Source organism: Spinacia oleracea, chromosome 3 (assembly GCF_020520425.1).
Source record: "Spinacia oleracea cultivar Varoflay chromosome 3, BTI_SOV_V1, whole genome shotgun sequence".
NCBI classification, from domain to species: Eukaryota; Viridiplantae; Streptophyta; class Magnoliopsida; order Caryophyllales; family Amaranthaceae; genus Spinacia; species Spinacia oleracea.
Window position 1 is genome coordinate 46837585 of NC_079489.1, and position 24651 is coordinate 46862235.

The 24651-nt window shown below is 38.2% G+C and overlaps 1 protein-coding gene across 1 annotated transcript; it reads left to right on the forward strand.

Annotated features, from left to right (window-relative positions):
• Positions 1-410: 410 nt before the first annotated feature.
• On the forward strand, positions 411-24385 carry LOC110786187 (uncharacterized). Its single transcript, XM_021990725.2, has 9 exons — positions 411-1022; positions 5816-5975; positions 6121-6182; positions 15160-15254; positions 18155-18268; positions 20150-20215; positions 22004-22101; positions 22225-22640; positions 22900-24385. The coding sequence occupies exons 1-9, from the start codon at positions 569-571 to the stop codon at positions 24000-24002; spliced, it is 2568 nt and encodes an 855-aa protein (XP_021846417.1). The 5' UTR covers positions 411-568; the 3' UTR covers positions 24003-24385.
• Positions 24386-24651: the final 266 nt, after the last annotated feature.

Sequence of the window (24651 nt, forward strand, 5' to 3'; positions counted from 1 at the left end):
AGGAGAAAGAGGGGAATGGGCGGTGCTCGTAGGGGAGTAGGTGGGTGGGGAGGCGGTGGAGTGGGGTGGCGGTGGAGTGGGCAGGATGAGAGAGGTTGATGAGCGATTCTTGTATGAAACTCTCCTGCTTCTTCGGCGCTAAAGCGTAGCTGATCGAAAAACTTTGAGGATATTTCGCCATTGACGATAATTTTTAGCAAACTTAGTTCGATTTCTTGAAAGAATTACAACCCTCATAATAAGACTGGAGAAAACCCTAGCAAAATTACGACGAAATTAGGACTTTAGAACGAAACCAGTGATGTTTGTAGGTTGAGGGAAGGGGTGATTTTCCTTTTGATTTTTGTAAACCAAATAACTTGGGATAATGTAGGGATTTTCTCCCATTCATTTCCAAACCTTTTGTAATTCCATTTCATTTACCCGTGTGAACCAAACGGCCCTGATATTTTACCAAATGAAGCCGGGTAAACCTACTCGCCGATGTCAAAATTACGAGTTTACGACCTGTAAAGGCGAACCCTCCTGCTAATCGTCCACTGAATATCTCTCCTCCAAACTGCGCACAATGTCGAACCGATCATCGCATCATCGGCAAGAAACCAGCAATTTCAGCGGCGGCAGGGGCTCTCGCGGCAAAACCCAGAAAATATTTGTGCCCAAAACGAACCCAAATCCAACAGCACCGCCGCCACCACCACCAACAAACAGTAGTTTCTCCGCTTCTGTGCGACAATGTCAATTCTCAAATCCAGCATCATCCGCCGCTCATTCTCAGGGCAGTAGAGTTCAATTTGATGCGAATGGTGAGTGGGTTTCAAGTAGCAAACGCCAGAACAGTAGCAGCAACAATGGTGGTGGGAATTTCGTGAATTACCTACCCCAGGATGAAGCTGTGGCTGTTGGTTTAGGTTCGGATGAAGGTGGTTTAGACCCCCTTGAGTCTCAGCGAGTCGTTGATCTTCTCAACAGAGAGTTGGCTCGGTTGCTCAAGTTAAAACCCAGAGAATTTTGGCGAGAAGGTTATTAAAACCCCACACCCTTTTTTATTTCTGGGTTGCATCTGTTTCTTTTTATTTTATTTTCCAATCCTATGGACTACTGTTTTTAATTTTTGTTTCACTGCGATCCGAGGTTTTGATTATCACCCGAGGCACCTTAATTTTTGGCATCCACTCTTTAAAATGCTATTTGCCTTATTATGAAAAACATTAGCAACTTTATGTAGAGGCATGGACACAATAATTTAGTTTTGGGATGTTCTCTAATCTGCGAAAATTATTATCTAGACTTAATCTCTCCCTTCCTTTGGTGGACTTACAGTTAATGCTGTTTGCACGCATATTAAGAAAGGAGGAGAGATGGTATAAAAATGGGTGATAGTGGGTGCAAGTACGAGAAAAACCATAAGTATGCAAGTTTAGCTTTATGCTTGTGATACTTTTGTGTGGTAGAAAGGGCTAAGGTTCAAAGATTCATTTGAAAACTGAAAGAGAGAGTAAGTGTACCAACTCGAAGAAAAAGATGAAAATCGAAAACATATTCAACTCAAAGGAATATGGTTCAGACAAATCAGTTTTGTTCCATGTAATGAGGTGTTACATCGACAATAAAACAATTGTCTAGTAATCCATTGTGTCTTGTGAAACTTCTTTCGTTTTATCACTAGAAACTTTGATAGGGGTGTGTGTTTTTATTCTTTTATAAGAAGTGCATTGTTGGGTGAGATTTGTTAAAATGGTTGTATATTTGCCATTGTATTGATTATCAAATGTTGGAATGCCTTTTTACCTACCAAACTCGTCTCATGAAAGAAATTGTTAAAAGTTGTTAGCTTCGTTATTTTTAAAATATTTGGTTACAAAGTTGGACATTAAGTTTTCTGGGTTCTTATATGATTGGGTTGAATCTCAGTTTAGCACCTCTAATAAAAAATTATGTTGAAGAGGAAGATTTGTTTCTTTATTTCTGTATGAAGTGAGGAGTGGTGGGTGAGTGCGAGGTTCAAGTATGGAGAGGTTTTGTTTTATTAAGAAGCTGTACTTTTTGAACGAAAATTTGAAAATATGGAATAAAGAGGTATTTGGAGATGTATGGCAAAGAAAGGTTGCTCTTTTACAAGAGATCGCTTCAGTTGATCAACGAATTTGCAATTGAGAGACACAGTTAACACATAAGATTGTGGAACTTAAGAATGAGCTAGAAGAGGTTATGTTGTGTGAAAAGCAAGGTAAAGTAGGCAAGAGAAGGGGATGTGTGTTCGAGATTTTTCTTCGAAGTAGTGGATGGGAGGAGGAACTTCATAAAGGAGATACAGGGTGATGATGGAGAGTTTTCCAAGATGTGGATGTTATAAGTACCGAGATATTTACATGGCATTGTTTAAGAATGGGAGCAAAGGCCGAACATTGAGGGGTTATTGGACCACAGACCCCTTAGATGGGCTTGTGCCTAGAGAGACCTTTTGAGGAGGAGGAGATTAAAAAAGAAATGTTTATAATGGAGAGAGGTAAGGTGTTAGGAGGACCAAATGGTTTCACCATGGCATTTTTCCGAGATTGTTGGATATGATCAAAAGTTTCATGATTCTGGGATCATTGGGAAGAGTATGCATTCAATGTCCTAGAACCTTAACAAATGTCGATCAAGGTAAGGATTATCGTCCCATTAGTCTCCTTACTAGTGCATACATGATTGTTACAAAGGTGTTGGCAAACTAGTTACAAGAGGTATTATCTAACAATATCTCTCAATATGCTTTTGTGGAGGAAAGGTAGATTTTAGACCCAACTCTTGTGGCTAATGAAGCGATAGGTGAGGCTCGCTGAAGGTCAGTTAAAGGGGTTGTTTTTAAGTTTAGGATTTTAAGAAGGCATAAAATAGGGAGAGTTAGGATTTTCTTGATGCTGTTCTTCAAAATAAAGGTTTCAGTGATCGATGGAGGCGGTGTATTCGTGAATGCTTGTCTAATGCACATTTTTCAGTTACGGGGAACGGTGCTTCTAGGGAGTGGTTCACGTCTTCTCGAGGGTTATGACAAGGTGATCCTCTTTCTCCTTTTCTATTCACTTTAGTAGTTGATGTTCTTGGAAGAGAGAGGGGTGTTAAAGGGTGAGATTAAAGGTTGCAAGGTGGACGGAATGAGGCGCAAGTTTCACATCTGCAATATGTACACGATACTATTTTGTTTTTGGTAGCTAACGTAGATCATATCAAGAAGGTTCTCACTCTGTTATAAATTTATGAGGTGGTTTTGGGGTTGACAAACGACCTCTCTAAATGCAGCTTTGCAAGAATTAATCTTGAATCTACTGTTCTTTGAACGGGGTATGCAACTTTGGTTGGGTGTCAGGTTGAGAGTTGGCCTTTTAGCTGCTTGGGTTTGCCTATGGGAGGTAATCCACGTACATGGGAACCTTTGAGGATTTCAAAGAGACTTGATTGATGGAAAAAGATCTGCTTTTCTCTTGGTGGGAGGATTACTTTAATCAAATCATATTTGTCTAGTATCCCTTCTATTATCTCTCCCTTTTCAATATCCTAGTGTCTATTGTAAGTAAAGTAAGGTTGAGAGAATTAGGACATTTTGTGGTCAGGGCCATGCAATGAAAGACCATCTTGTGAGTTGGGAAATGGTTTTTTCGGCCAAAAGAAGTAGGGGAGTCAGGGCTTTGGGAAGGTGGTGTCAAAAATTCCGCTCTAGTCGGGAAGTGGTTGTGGCGTTTTCCTTTTTCCTTGTGATTTTTAATCTTTGTGGCATCGAGTCATAAAGAGCAAATATGGCTTGCAACCAAATGCATGGGATGCTCAAAGTGCGCTTAGAGTAATACATGGTTGTCCTTGGAAGTTCATTGCCCAAGTTTTCAAACTTTTCTTTCCTTAAGTGAAGTTCAAAGCAGGGAATGGTTGTCGTGTTCGTTTCTGGGAAAATGTTTGGAGGGGAGAGTAACCTTTCTCCGTTCAATTTCCTCGATTATTTCAGTTGCCGTCTCGACATAACACACACATGTCTAGTTTATGTGGTGATAACGCATGGGATATATCTTTCGGTAAGACACCACATGATAAGGAGTTAGAGGAGCTTCCTTCACTACTAGGGGGTTGGATCTGCAATTAACTACAGTAGTGGATGCTAGAGTACGGAGTGGGGATTTATTAGGGTTGTTTTCTTGCAAATCTTTTCTGGTTCACTTGAATCGACCCCCTTAGTTTCCACCTTTTCTTGTAGCGAATTTCATTTGCAAGGCAAAGATACCTCTAAAGGGGAGGGCCTTTTTGTGGACATTGGCGTTAGGTAGGATTAACACTAATAACATGCTCCAAAAGCTGGTTATTTCTCCGGATATGTGCTTTGTCGTGCTAATAGTGAGTCATGTTCTCATGTTTTATTACATTAATGGCAAATTACATTTGGAGGAGGTTGTTTTGCTTTGCGTGAGGAAATTTGGGTTTTCCTTCAGGGGTTAAGGATTTTGACTTCAAATATCCTTTAGGGGATTTGGTAATGGTAAGGAGAGTAGATTGTTATGGCGCAATACTTTCATGGCAATTAATGTGGTGTGTGTGGTTGTTTTACGTGGCTCATTACCTTTCGAGTTGTCTGTGGGACAAACCTTTTTAGCATCTTTATGGGCTAAGTGTTAGAATCCAGCCTTCCTTTTTGCATATTGTTTATCTAATGCTTTCAAGGACTTTTCTAATAGGTTTCTAGGCTTTAGATAGAATTATTATGTTACTGTCAATCCAATGATGTAGTTTGTAGCTAATTCAAAGTAAACCTCTATATGGGTATGAATGAATGAATTCCTACTTCTCACCAATTGTATCCATCGCTTTATTGCTTGTATTTTGTTGTAGGCCTTTATAGATATTGTGCCATCACTCGTTCTAAAGCTCCCCCAAATCCCATGAAGTCCCACAATCAGGTAAATTCTCGTCGTTGGTCCCGCTTGTGCCTGTTGGGTGCACACAAGCACTCCGATCGACCCTCGCTCTCTTCTCCAATTGGCAAGAGCACCCTTTCAAAATCAAACACGCTTGCTCCCTTGCCGCCGATAGGCAAGAGTGGGGTTTGTATCAGAGCCAAGTTACAATTGGAAGAGGTTGTTTTTCTTTGCATGAGGAAAATTGGGTTTGCCCTTCAGGGTTTAGGGATTTTGACTTCAAGTATTCTTTAGGGGTTTTGGTAAGGGTAAGGAGAAGAGATTGTTATGGCGCAATGCTTTCGTGGCAGTTATGTGGTGTGTGGGTTTGTAGAAACCTGAGGTTTTTTTTTACGTGGCTCGTTACCCTCCGAGTTGTTGTGGAACAAACTTTTTTAGCATCTTTATGGGCTAATGCTAGTGGGTCTCACAAGGTTGTGGAGGTACAGAGAAATTGGCGCAATATGTAATTTTGCTTTCTTGTTCATAGGACAGCTTGTCCTCTTTGTTTACTCTCCTTTTTTTCCTGCTGTTAATATAATATTATCTCTTTTCTTATAAAAAAAGCATTTCTTTTAATGGAGAGAATTATGGAGATCAGCTTCCCTTGTTTATCTGAGAAGCTTAGTCTTGAAAAAATATCATCATAATTACAATTTTAGGCATCGACATTCAATTTGGTGTATCTGCCACATTTGTCACTGTTATGAATCTGATTATCAAAAGTCATAAGTGAGCTCTCCAAACACGTTCGACGAGGAATTATTACTTGGACTCAGATTTTGTTTCGGATAATGATCAGATGTATTGTAGACATGCACTTAATCCTTCAATTTTCTTTTCCTTCACAATGTTGTTATTCATTTGGTATTTTTTCTGCCTTTTCTCTTCAGTGGCGGTAGATGTGTCCTTGCACGAATTTCTTGACAGTTTCCTGCAGTTTAGGAATAGATGGTATGATTTCCCTTATCATGGAGCTAAGGGAATCGTTGCTGGTGTTATTGTTGGGGATTTGGAGCTAAGCCGGCGTGTTTTCATGTTATTGTACAGAATGTGAGTTTCCAGTTCAATCACCTTACTGAATAGCGCCAGTTCCCCTTTTTTCAGCCTTGTGTACTATGTCAAGTATATTATTAACTTTTCATTATAATGTTCCATGATTGTCTAATTTTAAATCTATTAAACTTTTTGTTTGCAGATCTTCTAATAAGGATCCTGGTTTGCGAGCCACAGAGAGCTTGAGTCAAAAGGATCACCAAGGTAGGTTGTCTTAGATTTTAATTGGAGTTGTAATGCACTATTAATTGGCCTGGCTCATGGACCATCTCATGATAAGGTTATTATATTATGCTCAAGTTGCTTTTTGCACTATCTCATGATAAGATTATTATATTATGCTTAAGTTGCTTTTGCACTATAACAGTGTAATGGAGAGATAGGCTTTGTCTTTATTATCTGCAACATAATCTAGGGTTTGTTGGGGAATTTTCTTGCAAGATCCAAATAACTATCTAAATCTTTGTCTTCTGAGTCTTTGCTGGGGACTGAGATGGACTGAGATGTACTGTGTCCATATCATCTCCATATCATCTGTGCTTAATACTTGGTTGACTGTTAAAAGTAATATGTGGTTTGAAACATGTTAGAACTCTGTGTTGCAAAAGTAAGCTTCGAACTTATAAGTTTAATCATGAACTCTGGTGTTATTGACTTAACGAGCTGTAAGACCTGCTATTGTTGACTTCATTGTTAGAAAAAGAGCTCTGCAAATTCAGTAGATAGTTAGAAATAAAATGGTTGACAATGTGGGCCAAATAGTTTAATGTATTTGTGAAGCTGTGACGTGTTATGAACACTGTCTTAGAAGCAAAATTCGCCCCGACTATGGTGCAATCGCAATGGCGTTCCCCCCAAAGATTTCACACAGCTATCTCCCTTAATGTGCACTCAAATAAGGGAGATTAGGAACTCATAATCATGCTCAGAACTAGAGAGAAAAATCAGTAAAGAAAAGGGAAGAAGATGGTTTTCTGTATATGTTTCTGGACAGCAAGAGTCTTCTTTTTAAAGCCATAAGAAAATGCAACTGAAGATTTTTTTTAATGACAGAAATCTGTCAGATTAAAACCAATGGAATAAACCATAAAATCTTTCTGATATTAAGGAGGAAAATCAGCTTTGGGGGCGTAAAATAAGGGACTGTTACAACACATTAAAAACAAAGTGGAATAGACTTGTAATTGATGAGTTTCATAGTTCTGAGTTCTCAGTTACAACATGGCCCTTTTAGCCTATACCACGGTCCATTTGCATTATATCCACAATCCCCCACAAATGCAAAGGGAAATAAATAAAGCAAAAACAAAAAACAATTCCGAGCATCTAAGTAAGCTTGATACTTAAGTATTGGTATCTTGCGATTGAACCAACACATAGTGAAAATTGGACTACTCCTTTATCAAGAGAGTGAACAAATCTGGAACTCTATTAACTAAGGAATAACTCCCAATAACACATTTCTCACCTTTAAAGATTATGAGTTCCACGATTACCAACCAACAACGGCCATTATACTTGGGATGCTTATGAGTGCTCTAGAAAAACTTGCCAAAGTCTTTCGTAGAAGGTGGCAAAACCTTCACACTCAAGTAGGTGATTTCATCAAGTCTATCACATAGACCACCTATACCCTGGGATAAGAAATCATTAAGAGCATTTGCTCATCCTCTCAATATATAGGCGGTGAATTCATCAAGTCCGTCTCAATAGGACCACCCAAACCCTGCGATATGAATTCATTAAAAGCAAAGAGCTTAACCTCACAAAATGTACAAGTCATAGGAATGGGAAGTGTACAATATATGAGTCTTTCCATGGCTTCGTTAGTCCACAAGAAACCTTGTGTGAACAAGGTCCACCATGAATTCCTCAACCAACGGGCTTAAGCCCCATTCCCCTCGATGTATCTTGGACAAGTCTTTTGTTTAGGCCCCTTAGTTAATGGATCTGCTATGTTCCTCTCAGACCTCACATACTCCATAGTGATTACACCACTCTCTATCAAAGTTCTCACAAAGTTCTCACACATGCGTGTCTAACGTGTATATGTCTCTTTTTGCCATTATAAGCATTGTTCTTGGCAACACAAATTGCAGCCTGTGAGTCACAATGTAGAGATACCGGTGGAGCAGGTTGCCCCCACAATGGAATATCAACCAATAAGTTTCTCAACCACTCCGCCTCTTGCCCGGCCAAGTCCAAAGCAATAAACTCGGACTCCATAGTGGATCGGGCAATACAAGTCTGTTTAGAAGACTTTCAAGAGATCGCTGCTCCACATAAAGTGAATACATATCCACTTGTGGAACTCACCTCATCATTGTCAGATACCCAATTTGCATCACAATAACCTTCTAACATTGCAGGAAATCCAACATAATGCAAACCCCAATCCATGGTACCTCTAAGGTATTTTAACAAACGCCTAAGAGCATTCTAGTGATCTGTACTAGGGTTATGAGTAAACCTACTAAGCCTACTAACTACATAGGCCATATCCGGCCGAGTGTAGTTCATTAGAAACATTAGACTCCCAATTATCTTAGCATACTCTGATTGAGACACACTATTCCCTTTGTTCTTTTTTAAGTGAATGCTAGGATCATACAGAGTTTTAACTGCCAACACATCAAAACTGTTAAATTTCTTTAACACTTTCTCTACATAATGAGCTTGAGACAAAGAGAAACCATTACTAGTTTTGGTAACTTTGACACCCAAAATCACATCAGTTTCACCTAAATATTTCATTTCAAACTGAGAGGATAGAAACAATTTTGTTTCATTAATAACATCAATATGTGTACCAAAAATCAACATATAAGCAAACAATAATACAATCAAATCCAAACATATTTGAGTACACACAAGCATCAACACGGTTCACAATAAATCCAAAACTCAGAATGGTTTTATGAAACTTTTCGTACCATTGTTTTGGAGCTTGTTTCAACCCATACAAAGATTTATTTAACTTACACACTTTATGTTCCTCTCCGGGAACTACAAAACCAGGGGGTTGTACCATATAAATTTCCTCCTCTAAGTCGCCATTCAAGAAAGCAGTCTTTACATCCATCTGATGTAAAATCAACTTATAACTTGAAGCTAAAGCAAGTAAAGCACGAATAGTGGCGATCTTAGTCACAGGTGAGTAAGTATAAAAGAAATCAATGCCAAACTTTTGAGTGAAACCTTTGATTACAAGCCTTGCCTTGTACCTATCAACTGCACCATCAGTTTTCCCTTTCCTTTTAAAGATCCATTTACAGCCAATAGCTTTGCTACCTTTAGGTAACTCAATAAGTTCCCATGTATGATTAGACATAATAAACTCTATTTCACTATTAACAGCTTCCTTCCAAAAACTAGCATCGACAGAACTCATAGCCTCTTCAAAATTTTTAGGCTCATCATCAAACAAATGTAAGCTTACAACAAGTTCGTCTAATTCATCCATGTCATTAAGTTCTTAAAAAAGGTAGTCAAAGAACCAGAACCCAAGCTAGTTTCAATCCTACGTCTTTTACGTCTTTCATAGACAATTAAAGGCATAGAAGAGGAAATGAGAGAAGACATAGACACATCACGAGGAATAACATTTTTCTTTAAAGGGAAAACAAGCTCAAAAAATCAGCATCTCTTGATTCACACATTGATCTATCATTTAAACGCATGAACCTATACGCTGCACTGTTTTCAGCGTAACCAACAAATACAACATCAAAAGTCTTAGGTCCAACATTTTCCCGTTTAAAGGAAGGTAAACCTACCTTAGCTAAATACCCCCATACCTTTAAGTATTTTAGGTTAGGTCCGGGGGCCTTTACATAACTCATAAGGAGTCTTGTCGGGGCCTTTACATAACTCATAAGGAGTCTTGTCTAGTTTCTTATGGGGTACTTTGTTTAACACATAATTAGCAGAAAGTACGGCCTCCCCCCACATGTTATCCGGCAAACCAGAACTTATTAACATAGCATTCATCATCTCTTTAAGAGTTTTATTTTTCCTTTCAGCAATGCCATTTTGTTGGGGAGTGTAGGGAGCAACCAACTCATGGATAATCCCATTTTTCTCACAAAGTTCCTTTAAAAAGGTGGTTCCGTATTCACCGCCTCTATCTGACCTAAGTCTCTTAATCTTACGGTCCAATTGATTTTCTACTTCTGCCTTATAAATTAAAAACTTTTTTTCTGTCTCATCTTTGGTTCTCAAAAGGTACACTTTGGTATATCTAGAATGGTCATCAACAAATGTAATGTAATACCTTTTTTCGCCTCTGCTTACGGTATTCCTAAAGTCAGCTAGGTCCGTATGTACCAATTCAAGTAATTCTGTTTGTCTATTTGTGACAATCTTGAAAGGTTTTCTGGAATGTTTAGCCTCAACACATATTTCACATTTGTTTTGGCCATTTCCAACTAGATTAGGAATTAAAGACATGTTTTGGAAACGTTTCAAAGAACCATAGTTTACATGTCCCAATCTACCATGCCAAAGATCAACAGACTCAAGCAAGTAAGCAGAAGTAGAAGTTTTATTAACAGACTCAACAACACAAATAGTCTCTAAGACAAATAATCCCCCTGACATGTACCCTTTCCCCACATATTCCCCATTACGAGTCAATACAGGTTTGTCAGCCTCAAATACTAACTTAATCCCAGCTTTGTTAAGAAGTCCACTAGAAATCAGATTTCTACGTAGGGAAGGCACATAAAGCACATTATGCAATGCTAAAGTTTTTCCAGAATTTAACTTGAGAGAGATCTTTCCTTTACCGAGTACTTCAACACTGCTAGAGTTTCCCATGAAGACTTGCTCTCCATTTGCAGCTTCCTCGAAGTTCTCGAACAACTCCTTGTTTGCACAAAAGTGTTTGGTAGCTCCTGTGTCAATGATCCAATCTGCTTTGTTACAAACTAAGTTCAGTTCAGCTACTGCAGTAATAATATCGTTCTGATCCTTAGTTAGGTGAGCTTGAGACTTGTGCTGGTCTTGCTTCTATCCAATCTTTGCAGCATCTTGACGGTTATAGCATTGATATGCCTTGTGACCATGTTTTCCACACACATAACAGCCACTGCCAATAGCTCCTTTGCCATTGTTGTTCTTCTTAAAATTTGCACTTTTGTTATTCTGGACTCCAAGTTTCTAGTTGTTTTTCTTGAAGTTTCCAGTAGCTTTCTTGTACCTGTCATTCTTAGGAACAGTAGATTCCACAAGGTTAGCTTTAACGGAAAGTTCATAGGGAGTAGAGTCCTTATCCTTTAGTCCGTTGGCTTCTTCAATCTTCATGTGGCTGACTAACTCCTCTAGCGACATATCTTTCTTCTTATGTTTGAGATGGTTGTGGTAGTTGGACCACGAATCAGGAAGCTTCTCGATTAGGACATTGGCTTGCAACAGCTCGCTCATCTTCATGCCCTCGGCTAAGATGTCAGCGACCAGATTCTCATACTCATGGACTTGATCCATGATTGGTTTATCATCGACAATCTTGAACTGCAACCACTTTCCAGGGGCATACTTCTTTTTGCCGGCATCATCAGTGCCATATTTCTTCTCCAAGGTCTCCCAAACTGACTTTGCTGACTTGTTATTAATAAAGAGATCAAATAGGGCATTGGTCATATGAGTGAGAAGATGACCTCTGGCGAATTTGTTATGTTTTTCATACTTTGCAATCTGACCATCTAGATCAGAAGGTGTAAAGCATCAACAGTAGCAGTGGCATCGGGACGTTGAGGGCAGTCTGTTGTGAGGACATAATCAACCTCGAGTTGTTCGAAGAAGATAAGGAGTTTTTTAGCCCACCGCTTGTAATTTGTATCATCTAACGCTTCTAGTTTAGAGAGATCAGGAAGAGTTTTGAACAAGGATGAATCCATAATCTGAAATTGCAGATAGAATTTTGCTTCTAAATTGTTAGAAAAAGAGCTCTGCAAATTTAGTAGATAGTTAGAAATAAAATGCTTGACAATGTGGGCCAAATAGTTTAATGTATTTGTGAAGCTGTGACGTGTTATGAACACTGTCTTAGAAGCAAAATTCGCCGGACTATGGTGCAATCGCAATGGCATTACCCCCAAGATTTCACACAGCCCTTGTGCACTCAAATAAGGGAGATTAGGAACTCATAATCATGCTCAGAACTAGAGAAAAAAATCAGTAAAGAAATGGGAAGAAGATGGTTTTCTGTATATGTTTCTGGACAGCAAGAGTCTTCTTTTTAAAGCCATAAGAAAATGCAACTGAAGATTTTTTTATGACAGAAATCTGTCAGATTAAAACCAATGGAATAAACCATAAAATCTTTCTGATATTAGGGAGGAAAATCAGCTTTGGGGGCGTAAAATAAGGGACTGTTACAACAGATTAAAAACAAAGTGGAATAGACTTGTAACTGATGAGTTTCATAGTTCTGAATTCTCAGTTACAACATGGCCCTTTTAGCCTATACCACGGTCCATTTGCATTATATCCAACATTCATGAGCTGTGTGGCTGTGCGCTATGTGGACTGTGCATCTATACATATGTAGGTGCAATGATCTGAAAGATTCTGATGTGCATATATCATGATACTGTTTTCAGCATATCATTATTTGGACAATAAAGAAATTCCTAGTTACAGGACCAATATGTAACTCTTAAGATTGTAAAGTTGCATATTTTGGTAGGTTATGTTAGGAGCTCTACAAAAATGTTTTAGAAATCGCATGCATCAAGTTTAGTTTGTAGGACTGTAGCTATGTTGCGTTACTATATTGTTTTTCCTGCTTGGAGTTAGCAGTAATACACCATCATCACAATTGCTTTAGTGGATCTCCTGCTTTATGTAGATTGGGGGTGGTGTCATCATGTCAGATTTTGGCAGCCTTACTATACCAAATGTTACTTAGACCTGACCCCTCAATTGCAAAGACGCTGTTCTTGGTAAACCCTTGCTTCGAAAGGCAAATTGTGGCAGCTGGCCTTCTAGCAAATAAGTGCATGACAATTTAGTGGGACATTCGAGTTGGAGTTATATTTCTTGTTTGATGTGCCAAGGATGTTTTTTTTTACTTGGCTACTTGAGCATATCTATATCTAAGTGTTGCTGAAGGCCTAGTCTTAGGTCTCTATCCTCCATTATATCCGATTTCTACTGTCTGGCTGTCTGTCCCACACTGCAAACTCATCAAACTGAGTCCCAGCGATCCTGTTTGTGATTCAGTCTGTATTTATTGTATTATCCAATTCTCCTTATTTTTCTCTTCAATTCTTGATATAAAGTATTAACCATTTGCTTTTTTTCATAACGAGGCTAGCTTTTCCTATGTGAAATCTTAGAATTCTAACTAATTCTGTTTGTTTAGCAAATCTGCTTGTAACCATGGTCCCATGGATAAGATAATTGGGTTGGTAGGTGTATTGTTTTGGTTCCATTGCTAAGGACCTCATTACTAGTCTTCAACTAATTGGTTGAATTCTCTGGTTACCTAAACCCTAGCATCTTGTTACCCTAAAATATCTGTACTTCTCTCTATTTCTTAATAAAATATTTTTTCCTATCAAAAACAAACTTGTTGCCCTGACAAGATAGATCGGTAAGATTACATTGTGTTTCCAAGCTTCAAACAATGAGACATTTGTTTCTAATGCTAAAGTGATTTTTAGCTTGTGTGGAAAGCTTTTAGTTGTAAAGGGGCTGTCCTGAGTCACGCCTTCAAAAAATCTTCTAACACCTTAAGATTATATTTATGGACTTAGGCGCCAGCAGTGTGTAGAGGACTCTATGCCATGGGGTTTTGATGGGAAATTTCTTGAGTTATCTTGAAAGTCATTTTCAACTTTTTCCCAAAAGAGTGACAGAATGCGAGCTTTATTTGGATTTATTTATCTGCCTTACAGCATGGTTGGCTCCCTGTTGTCTTCTGACCACTTTTTTTCTTTAATGAAGTTGTCTTGTCTATTCTCTTGCAGGGAAGGGGGGGGGGGGGGGGTTGGAGTAGTCTTACTTCTGCATTTATTTTACTTGGGGGGGGGGGGGGGGGAAGCCACAAGAGGCGGGGTATTGAGCATCATTCTGAATCTTAGTAGTCTACCCAATAAAGAGTTTGGAGTGGTGAGACTCGAACACCTAACTTCAAGTATGTTATTACCAAAAAAAAAAAAAAAAAACTTCAAGTATGGGATGTGGGCGCTCAATTTTGAGCTTCCACACTACATTTGCTGCAATATTTTTTCGCCTTAGAATCTGGCCATGTGGCGATTTCAACGATACAATAATTCGTACAAAGAAACGTAGTTTAATAACCTTATCAAGTTGTATGATAATATCATAAATTCTTACCATTGATAAGACCTAAGTCTAATTTTATTAAAATCGTAATCCGGATCAAGCTAAGTTGGAGTATGATTAATGGACTTGACTCATTCTCAATATCGCCCTTGTTAGAATCTTATGACGATTCTAATAATGTTTAGAATGTTCTCAAATAGGCGCGGTGTTGCTATGTATTTTTAATGCAATGGCTCAGTGTCACACTCTGAACTCTTGGACCTCAAAGCGCTTACAAAAGAGCCCTCTTTGAATTCTTAAAGCGAGTCTTTCAGTTTCTCTCTGCTACTACTTCTACCCCGAAACTCAAAAACTAATCTCAAAAGAAAATTGTAAAACGATCACACACAAGCAAAACAACATGTTATCAGTTGAAAGAATCATTAAAGGTGATATCATTTTTACTTTTGGTTACTAATTAAGTGAACACGCTAAACATATATAACCTTATACAATCATAGGATCTGATCTTACTGTCCAATTGTGGGATCCCCTTATGACGCAGAGTAGAAACTTGATCCTAATAGCATTGCCTAAATCCATTATTTTATCATCAAACCTTGAGAGTTTATCAAACATGGATTGAAATGTTGAACAAGTGCATGGTTAGTTGTGCACCACTACAGTTGGTTAAATATCTCTAAATAAAACTCCCATGTCTTCAGCATGTATTTGGTGCGAGTTTATATGATTGGTGACAAGACATTATGCAGTGCTTGAGTTGTAATCTGTGAATTTTTTCATCCTCATTTATGTGGCAAAGCAATTGAAATTATTTTATGGTGATTACATTTCTTGTAGTGTCGTGCTTGCTTTTTAATGCACATTCTTCAATTAGTTCTATTTGTAGTCCTTTTGCAGGGAAAAAAATTGCTAGATTTGCCCAAGTTGTTGGATATTTGTGCGGTCTATGGTCATGAAAATGAAGAATTGACCAGATCATTGGTGAGATTTTGTGATATCCTATGTCTGTAGTGTAACTTAGAAAAAGTTTTGGCATATTGCATCTGCTCCATCCATGACCAGCAGCAATTGGGAAATGTTTTATAATCCTTTCTCATTTTCTCTTAAGCAGAATAAATGTGTTTACAGTTATCCACCACTAAATTAGGTCAATGCATGCACGTATGTTCTAAAATTATTTGACTGAAATATTTCTCTCTCTAAAGTTAATAAATCTTGAACATACTCATTTAATCATCTAATACGGAGTATGCAATATCCGTCCTACTACGTATTACGTATTACGTATTTTATATACTTGATATGTTAATTTGACCAAAATATTGAGTAAATATAATTTCCATTATTAATATAACAACTTGACTAAAATATTACCAAAAATCATTTTTAGCAAATTATTATGTGGCATATATTATTTCCATAATCTACAAACAAACATGTTTCCATACATAAACAGTAAATAAAAAAGGATAGAAATAAAAGAAAAATAATGTAGAGATTTTATAGGAATTTTTTTTTGGCGGAAATTTTTTGCACAAAGAAGTGACACGTGTCACTCCTGGTGTCTGTATAATGTAATAGATACCATTTTTCTTTTAATCAGGGTCAGGGTCAGCGGGCCCCAAAGGTTTTTGGGCCCAAAAGGGACCCATTCTTAAAAAAAAGTCTGCCAGTAGAAAAATTGGGTTAAAATTAAAATCTGTAACATTCGACAGTAAACTGTTTGTCTTGGTGGTCCAGAAGCGGGACCAAGGCTTCTTTTATCAGATATGGGGTTCAACTCTCCATAGAAGCGTTTTTTGTTTTGCTGTAATTTTGTATTTACATTTTGCATATTTTTATTTTTAAGGCCTACTTTTATAATCGGCCCAAGGCCTCGGATTTTCTTAAGACGGCCCTGTTTATAATGCCCAACATCTGCTAATAGGTCACAGGTTAAGCTTTCCTTGTAATGCAACATCCTACATCTCCAAGACATTTGCGAGTGTGGGAAGAGAGTAATTTTAGGCACGCCTGGATTAGGGGGAATAGGCGGGAAATAAAAAAGGGGTTAAGGTTCTGGACTCTTGCAGTGAATGGAATGAGGAAAATATTTAGTTGAGCAACCCTTTACCCGCAAAACGACGGTAACAATTACCCACCACCCCTTGGGTAACTTTTTTACTGTCCTTCCTTGACATCTGTTCATTTTTGTATCTGCTGCCTGCTGGCAGCAACCCTTTATCAACCATCCTCTGGTAACAGTCCAAGTTGCTCGACTGCTCACCTAGCTTTTCTGGAAAGTCGGAAATAGCCCACCTAGCAATATCTTTCTTCCCCCTACCAAAATCTGCTAGTCTTATTTCTTCTTTTCTCGTTGGCAACCACAGATCGGCAAAGAATTCTTGACAAGGAGTCAGGCTGAGCCGTCTCGCTTTGCGTGGGGAATGGGGGATGGGGAGAGGGAGGGTGAATATTACTCCAGTAGAATTTCCAAACATTATAGAAAGAACAAATCCGCCTCTATTAAATCCCCTTGGAATTATCTCCCCTTTTAAAATTAACCCCGCCCCTAAGTATTATTTGATTTTCCGGCATGCTCTTAGAATATATAGAATATATTCTGTGATTTATGTAATATATTTTTAATTATGTCAAGGATTTGCATTCCTTTAATATAGCTTGTAATTAGCTAGTAGATTAGCAGTTACCTATGTTAGAGGCTAAAATCACGTATTAGATTAGGGCACGCTCCTTCTCATCCTCTCTGCTTCCGCCGTTCTCTCTCTCTTCTTCTCCTTCTCATCTCCACTTCCCGTCAGCCACCGTCATTGTCCCAAAGTTTCACCCGGCTCTTTGTGTCTCGAACATCAAAAACCATATCTCCATCATCCTTGAAATGGAGAATGTACAATACATGACTTGTGCGGACCTCTTCAAGATTCACGCACGTTCTCACTAGGTCATACCACATCATTCAACCGTAAAAGGCAAAGAGAAGGTGCTTAGATGAAGAAAAGGAGCTTTGGTCGACGCTTGATGCTACTGTGCTCCAATGGATTTATGCAACCATTTCTCATGACCTCCTGCATAAAATCCTCGAGCTCGGTGCATCTGCCATGGAGGTGTGAAATACATCTACATGATTTTAGCCTCTGAAGTAGGTAACTGCTAATTTACTAGCTAATTACAAACTATATTAAAGGAATGCAGATCCTTGACATAATTACAAATATATTACATAAATGACATAATATATTCTATCACTTTGAGTAGTGAATTTTTTACACCCCGATTAATAGGATTTGGAATAATGTGACAGGTCAAACCTCGTGGTAATAATACTTCCTATTAATGGATAAATAAATACGCCTTTGGATGCTTAAATAACTTCCAAATGGGAGTTGCAGGTAGGGATGGGTAAGAAGGGATTCCTTGTCTTGTTTATGAGCACTTTATGGTGAGATATTAGTTACGGAACGTACTTCTCATTGTAGCCAAAATTGGGGTTCTGTTCTGTTTTGTCCTTATTCGAAACTGTTGTCTGACATTTCTTAGATTTTTGCTGTATGGATGTATATTGTAGTCTGATTAAGCATGAAAAAAGCAAAAAGTCTCTGTTTTGGGTGTTGGCATGTTTTGATGGAGATAGTTGTTGAGAGTTATACCCTTGCAAGTGTATGCTCACTAAGGCATCATAATTATTAAGTGCCTGTTTCATCAGAAACCTGTGAAGTTGCCCCAACATTTTCGTTGCATCAAGTACCATACTGGTGGACTAATCCTTGGGGGATTGTTACTTTATGTGTTGTGAGGATGTGAGCTATGCCTGCAATTTCTATTGCTTCCTGTTTAAGGACTATCAAAATAATTATTCTCATAATTGTTTTCTTCTGATCCAGGTTTTGAATGCTATGAATGCGCAGCCTGATATCTACAGAAGTCTCACTGCCATGCTGTCTCATTTATTGGGCATTGTTCGCACAATGTGTGAACGCTGCAAGTCATCTTTAGAGGTAATGTTTTGAGGCTTGTGGCTCTATTGTTAAACAAAGGCCTTCTGATTAAATGTAAAGATGAGCAAGTTTGTTGAATAACTTATTGGTGGGAGAATGTACTTTGATCTGACCAATCAGTTCTTATGAGATTCTGAATGTTCTCATTTTAGTTTCTCAATTTGCTGATCTTCCTTGTTTGAGTGTTGTTTAATCATGTCATCTTACTGCTCTGGCAAAGCCACACTGATTGATAATTTTTATTATGCTCCCTGGGTTTTCAGTTATGCATCTTTTATTAAACTGCTACCCGAAAAGTTCTATTCCCTTCCTTCATAACTGCCTTTCAAGGTAATGCACACAAATAAAGGACCTGTTAGTTATATCTTCATATTTGATTGAATATCTATTGGCGTTATAAATAGACAGGTACTACCTTACTGTTGTGTCGGCATTATATAGCAATAAACAATATCATTTAAGGAAAATTGGACACATAATTTGGAACAGAGTTAGATTCATAAGTCCTGTTTGCCACCCTATTTATTATATTATTGACCTTCTGATTTACACTTCAAGCATATCATTAACCTACTGATTTACACTTCAAGCATATTGACTTAGTTAATTGGAACAATAGATTATCTGATACTGACAGTATATTTTGGTTATTATATCTACCTACGTCAATGATTGATGATGAGACATTTCCTGTTGGCCTTAATATTTATTCATTTTCCCCGAGGAGCAATAGTTTTGCAAGAAGACATTAAGAACTGGTGCCATTTCATGAGAATTGATTGAATATGATGATTCGATGTCTTTCAGTGAAATAAGATGTAAGCAAGTGTTACCATCTATCTTTGACATGCCCTAAAATTACATATAAAGTACATCAGAATTCAGAGTAGCCCATTTTTAATGGTTTTAAACAATTTGGAAATGCCAGTGCAATAACTTTCGCTTATGGTAAAATGTAAGCAAGTGTTACCATCTATCTTTTAATGATCTAAATTTTAGAATGTGAGGAAGGAATTCACTTGTATGTGAGGCGACAAAGAGCTCTATTATCTCTCTTGTCATAATGTGTGTATTTAATTCAGTCAGCTGTATGACTTTCAGGAAGGAATAAGAAATGAAATAGGAAATGAAGAGGGACCCTCATTTCCAAGTCTTTGACATTAGTGATTGAGTTTTGCGTGACAAAAAATTGAATGGCAGGTGCAAATATTTCAGATTTCAGCAAAGAGAATATTCTGATCAGTTGACATTCTCCCCTTCTAACGGTGGTGTATGAAAGTGGCTTGCTGCTGTTCTTGTATAACGATGTAACAAACTCACAAGTCACACCTCGCTAGCAGATAACAAGGAAGATTACTTGCTTAGATTAATGAAGTAGAACTCAAGAAGAGCTTCGTTACAGTATTAGCAGCTTGAGGCTACAATTCTCCAAAATAGTGACGTTAGGTCACAAGTTTCCAATGATTACACACACAACACAATGAAGATTGGTTCCCCCTTTCCCCCCTTTAAATTCCAAAACATAGTTGTACTACTGCTGTTACTTTGTTGCGTTGTTGTTTGCTGCTCTCTTAATTGCCTTTGATTGCATCTCTCCTGCTCCCCTTTGTTTGTCTCCTTCTGGTGTAGGTGGTGGTTGTGGGTTTCCTCTGTCAAGTCATCACAGAAGAGCTAGGCACAACAATTTATGTTTTGTATATACCCCTTTTCCGGGCTTCTCATAACTTTTCTTTTGTTTTTCCTTTTATTATAGAGAATATTGTCTGCTTGTTTTGTGGAAGTGGTCTAAATGCAATGCAGTAAATGGATAACTTGATGTGCCTGCTATGAGTTCCCCTTCCTTATTTTTGGAACTTAAGATCAAGTTCTTTCTTTGGACAGGCTTTCATTTCTACTGGTGGTTTTGTGGACAATGGACCCAGTCAACGACATATTGAATATTTAGAGGTTGGTTGTAATTTCTTCAATTGTGTTCTTCATCATTTGAACATAGTAATATTCTGCATGGAAGTAGGATGTTTTCTATAGTTTGCCTACAAGCAAAAGCAAGACTTCCTTCTGGTGCCTTCACTTTTTAGGATTCTCTTATTCAAGAGATATGTGGCAATATCAATTAAAAGTCACTCTATCAAGTCAAGTACTCCCACCGTTTCACATTTTTTTTACCAGTTTTACAAAAATGTCTATGCTTCACTTTTTCAATTTTTTGACATATGGCCCACATTATTTTATTATTTCTTTCTCCACTTCTGCCCCACTTACCTTATGTACTCACTCCGTCCCAATTGAATCATCGCACCCAACTTTTCATGGAGTTGTATATTATAGGTTGAAGTATAACTTTTAGTACTGGAAAGAGCGAAGTAATAAATTATTAGTGGGTCCATGCCATAAAAGAAAGTGTGACAATTAAATTGGGATAGACGTAAATGGAAAGTGTGATGATTAATTTGGGATAAGGAGAGTATTCTTGTTTTACAATATTCTACTACTATACATTACTTTGTTATTCATTCTTACAAGTTACAATAATCTACTACTTCCATTACTTTATTTTTCTTTTCTTACAATATTTTTTACTTCCAATCATTTTATTGATTTTTTGTGAAAAGTCAGGTGAAACCATTTTATGAAACGAAGGGGGTATCTAGTAGGTAAATTTATTAATTTATGCCATAAGGAACGGAACAACGCTGGGATACTCGCACTCTTCCCACCACCACGCCGTACCGGTGTGGACAAGATACGACTCGGGTGCGGACACGGAATCCGGGTCGGTTTCTCCATCGGAAAAATGGACTCGTCTTTTAAGGTTTCAAAAACCTAGAACTGAAAATTAGGGCTCCAAAATAGGGACATGGATACCAAGAATTTTGGGCTTTTGGTCACCTGAGAAATGGGGTGGAGATAGAACCCTCTTGGTATGAGACTCCATTCTAAAAAAGCCCAAAAAATAAAATGGATGGAATGAATCCTAACTCCACTCCTACCCATTCCAAAGCACCCAACCAAACGACCCCTAAGATGTTTTGTAGTATACTTTTGTTGGCTACAAAAGCACCTGGAGTTGGAGAGATTAAGCTTGGCAAAACTAACTTAAGTTTGTGATACATACGCTTAGTGATAACCTCGTAAATAATCTTGCAACAGGATATTGGCCTAAGTTAGCAAGAGACTCGGATCATTTAACTTTCGGAATTAAAGTTATAGAAGTAGCATTGATTTCCTCCAGCAATTTCCCATCTTCAAAAAATTTAAGGATAGCTTTAGTTACATCTGGACCAGTGGTTCCCCAAGGAGCTTTGTAGAAAGCACTACCATGGCCATCTAAACCCGGCGCCTTGTTTCCAGGAATGGAAAAGACTGCAGCCTTCACATCTTCAGCACAAAAGGTGAAATTGAGCATGCTCTGTTGATTTTCAGAGAGAACATGTCCTTGCTCCACAGTGGTTTGTTGCACAACACTTCTATCTAGCATCTTATACCCCGGCAAGTCAGCAACTGAATATAATACTCAAGGAAAATATTATTAAATCCTATCTGGATCATTATATCATTCTCCTGCCACATTTTGCATAGAATGAACTGTATTCTAATTATTCCTCATTCTGAATGCAACAATTTTGCCAATTTGTTTCCTCCCTTCCCTTCATCCACTGTTATCTACTTTTGCATTAGGCTGAATTTGATGTATAGGCTTGACTAATGGTCTATCATGTTCTTTCTTGTTTATAGGTGATGGATTTCCTAAATGACGCTGTTGTATCCATGGCCACATTTATTAGTGCTTATAGGCCTGCAGCTCTTTACTTCTCTTGCCCTATTGATGCTAGGTACCACTTATATATCTTTTACTTGCCTTTTTTACGCAGACAGTTAATTGCACAGTATGAGCTGGTAATTGTACTAATTTTTTGTTTCACTAAAGAGTTGTATTCTTACTCCATTTTATGCAGTCACGGTAACGAGGAATTGATCATTGTTCTTGCAACTTTGCATGACTCGCTGCTACCCTTCTTAAAACAAGGGCTCCAAATCATTTTAGCTGCTGGGGAGACGACATCTCCCCTGCTTTCTGATGTTTCTGTTAGTTTAAAAATATTATCTTCAAGATTAGTTGATCTTGGCTGGAAATTATTAGATAATTGTTACCTGAGTGAGGAGCTTTTTGAAGACAACCTTCCGTTCCCTGCTACCATGAAGATGTTTCCTTTTAGTGTTGAGGATCCTGTTATAAGGGCTGATATATTGGTTCAAACGTTTAAGGAGATTGCTGCAGTTCCTCAGGGTAAAAATCACAGGGGTACATTTCTTCAAAATATTGAAAGAACTTACCAAATTATGCACAGAATACAGAGCCTCAAACAAAGTGGTAAATACATTTTCTCAGACAAACCATGTTTATTTAACAATAAAATCAGTTTCATTTGTACAATCGAGTCTTCTCTCTTTGACATTGAAGTGTCCTATTCTGTGTCTCCTTTCCTTTACCTATTTTTTAAATGGGTTTGGGGCTTTAGGTCATAGCTCGAACATGAATGGCTGTGATAGCATAGACCCATGTGTATTCAGCTGTTTAACGGAGAGCTTTCCTAAAATCTAATAATGACTTATTCAATGTGTTGATGTAGGATGGGCTTTAATAGATGATGAGCAATACCAATACTTGACTGGGATGATGATACATCCATTACCTGCTGTTTCTAGGAAGTTATCCAGTGCTCCAAACTCTGATCGCTTGCAAGTGGCAGAAGATGCAGCAATTGCTGAGTCAAAGATCAGTCAAGTGAAAGATCTTTTCCCTGATTATGGAAAAGGATTTATATCAGCTTGTCTTGAAGCTTATGATCATAATCACGAGGAGGTTATTCAAAGGATTTTGGATGGAACTTTGCATGAAGATCTGCGGAGTCTGGACAATTCAATGGAGACAGTTCCAGTTAAGTCTGCTCCACTGTTGATGAAGAAAGATAAAGGAAAGGGGATATTGGTGGAATCTACAGAAGTGCCTAGTACAACTTCAATCTCAATACCTCAGAAGCCAAAGCATGAACCAATTTCATCATCAGGATCTTCCATATCATCTTCAGTTGGACGATTTGTCAGGAAATCTAAAGGCGACCAACCTGATCATGATACTCTTGGTTCTAGAGATGAGAAGCACATGGAAAAGACGACTGCCTTGTTGTCTCAATATGAATATGAAGACGAGTATGATGATTCTTTCGATGACCTTGGCATGACTGTTATGGAATCTGGTGTGGAGGAGACAGAGATTTTAGGTGAGAGAATCCGTTCAAAATTGAGTGCGTCGTCCGGGGCTGACAGTCAAGGTTCTGGTTCCAACGCAGCTACTTCCAAATGGAATTCTAAAAAGAAACCTCAGTTTTATGTCAAGGATGGTAAGAATTACAGTTATAAGGTTGAAGGATCTGTTGCGGTGGCTGATCTAAAGCAAGCATCTCTACTCAATCAAGCTCAGAAAGAACAAATACATGGACTCGGACGTGGGGGTAACCGTCCTTTTGGTGCTGTTAAGATTCTAGAAGAGCAGAACCAAGTAGAAGCGGATGAGTCTGATCCTTTAGTAGTGGATGGTGGTGATAATGCTGGAAGAGGAAGGGGACGTGGAAGACGGGGAGGAGGAAGAGGAGGCAGCGGTGGTGGAAGGAATAATCATTACAGAAAGGATAGAGCCATGAAGAAGCACATGACTGGATTAGGTGGTTTTTAGGTATATACTGAAACAACTAAGGGTTGTACAGTCATTTTGATATTCACAGATCTGCAGTTTTGGAAATTTACCCTCTGGTCTATAGTTACCAAATTTTTACAGTTCAAGTGCAAAAGAAACAAGAAAACAAAAGAAAAATTCAAAATACCAGTATAAGACAAGAAAGATAGAAAGCTAGATTTCCGGAAATGGTAACAGTGTGAGTTTTCTGTTAGGAACTATCGGCCCGATAGCTGACAACTTGATACTACGCCATTGCAATGGTAAATTTGTATTTTGTAACTGTTCCAAAATATATGTTTATAGAAGATGGCAAGATAAGTAGTGCTATCAAAAAATAATGTGAATACATGATCCTAACTTTTTATTTACGCTTTTGAACATGGTGTACTAGGGATGTAAATGTGGCGTGGCGGGGCGGATGCGGATGGAGGTCCCTCCATCCATAACCTCACCAAAAAATTTCATTCCCATCCCTCCCCATCACCTATGACGGGTATGAAATCCATCTCCATCCCCGCCCTAACGGGTACATACATCTTCGTCTTGTTCCCGCCCCATCTTCGCACCAACACTCATCTAGTTTTTCTTATTAAACAAACATTATGTAAAAAAGTAACTTCTATAAAATCATACATACAACGGATTT

Coding starts and splice junctions, on each gene's coding strand:
- LOC110786187 (XM_021990725.2), top strand. CDS start 569: ATGTCGAACCGATCATCGCATCATCGGCAAGAAACCAGCAATTTCAGC. Junction 5,976..6,120: donor TTCATGTTATTGTACAGAAT/GTGAGTTTCCAG, acceptor TTTTGTTTGCAG/ATCTTCTAATAAGGATCCTG. Junction 22,102..22,224: donor TCTTGCCCTATTGATGCTAG/GTACCACTTATA, acceptor CATTTTATGCAG/TCACGGTAACGAGGAATTGA.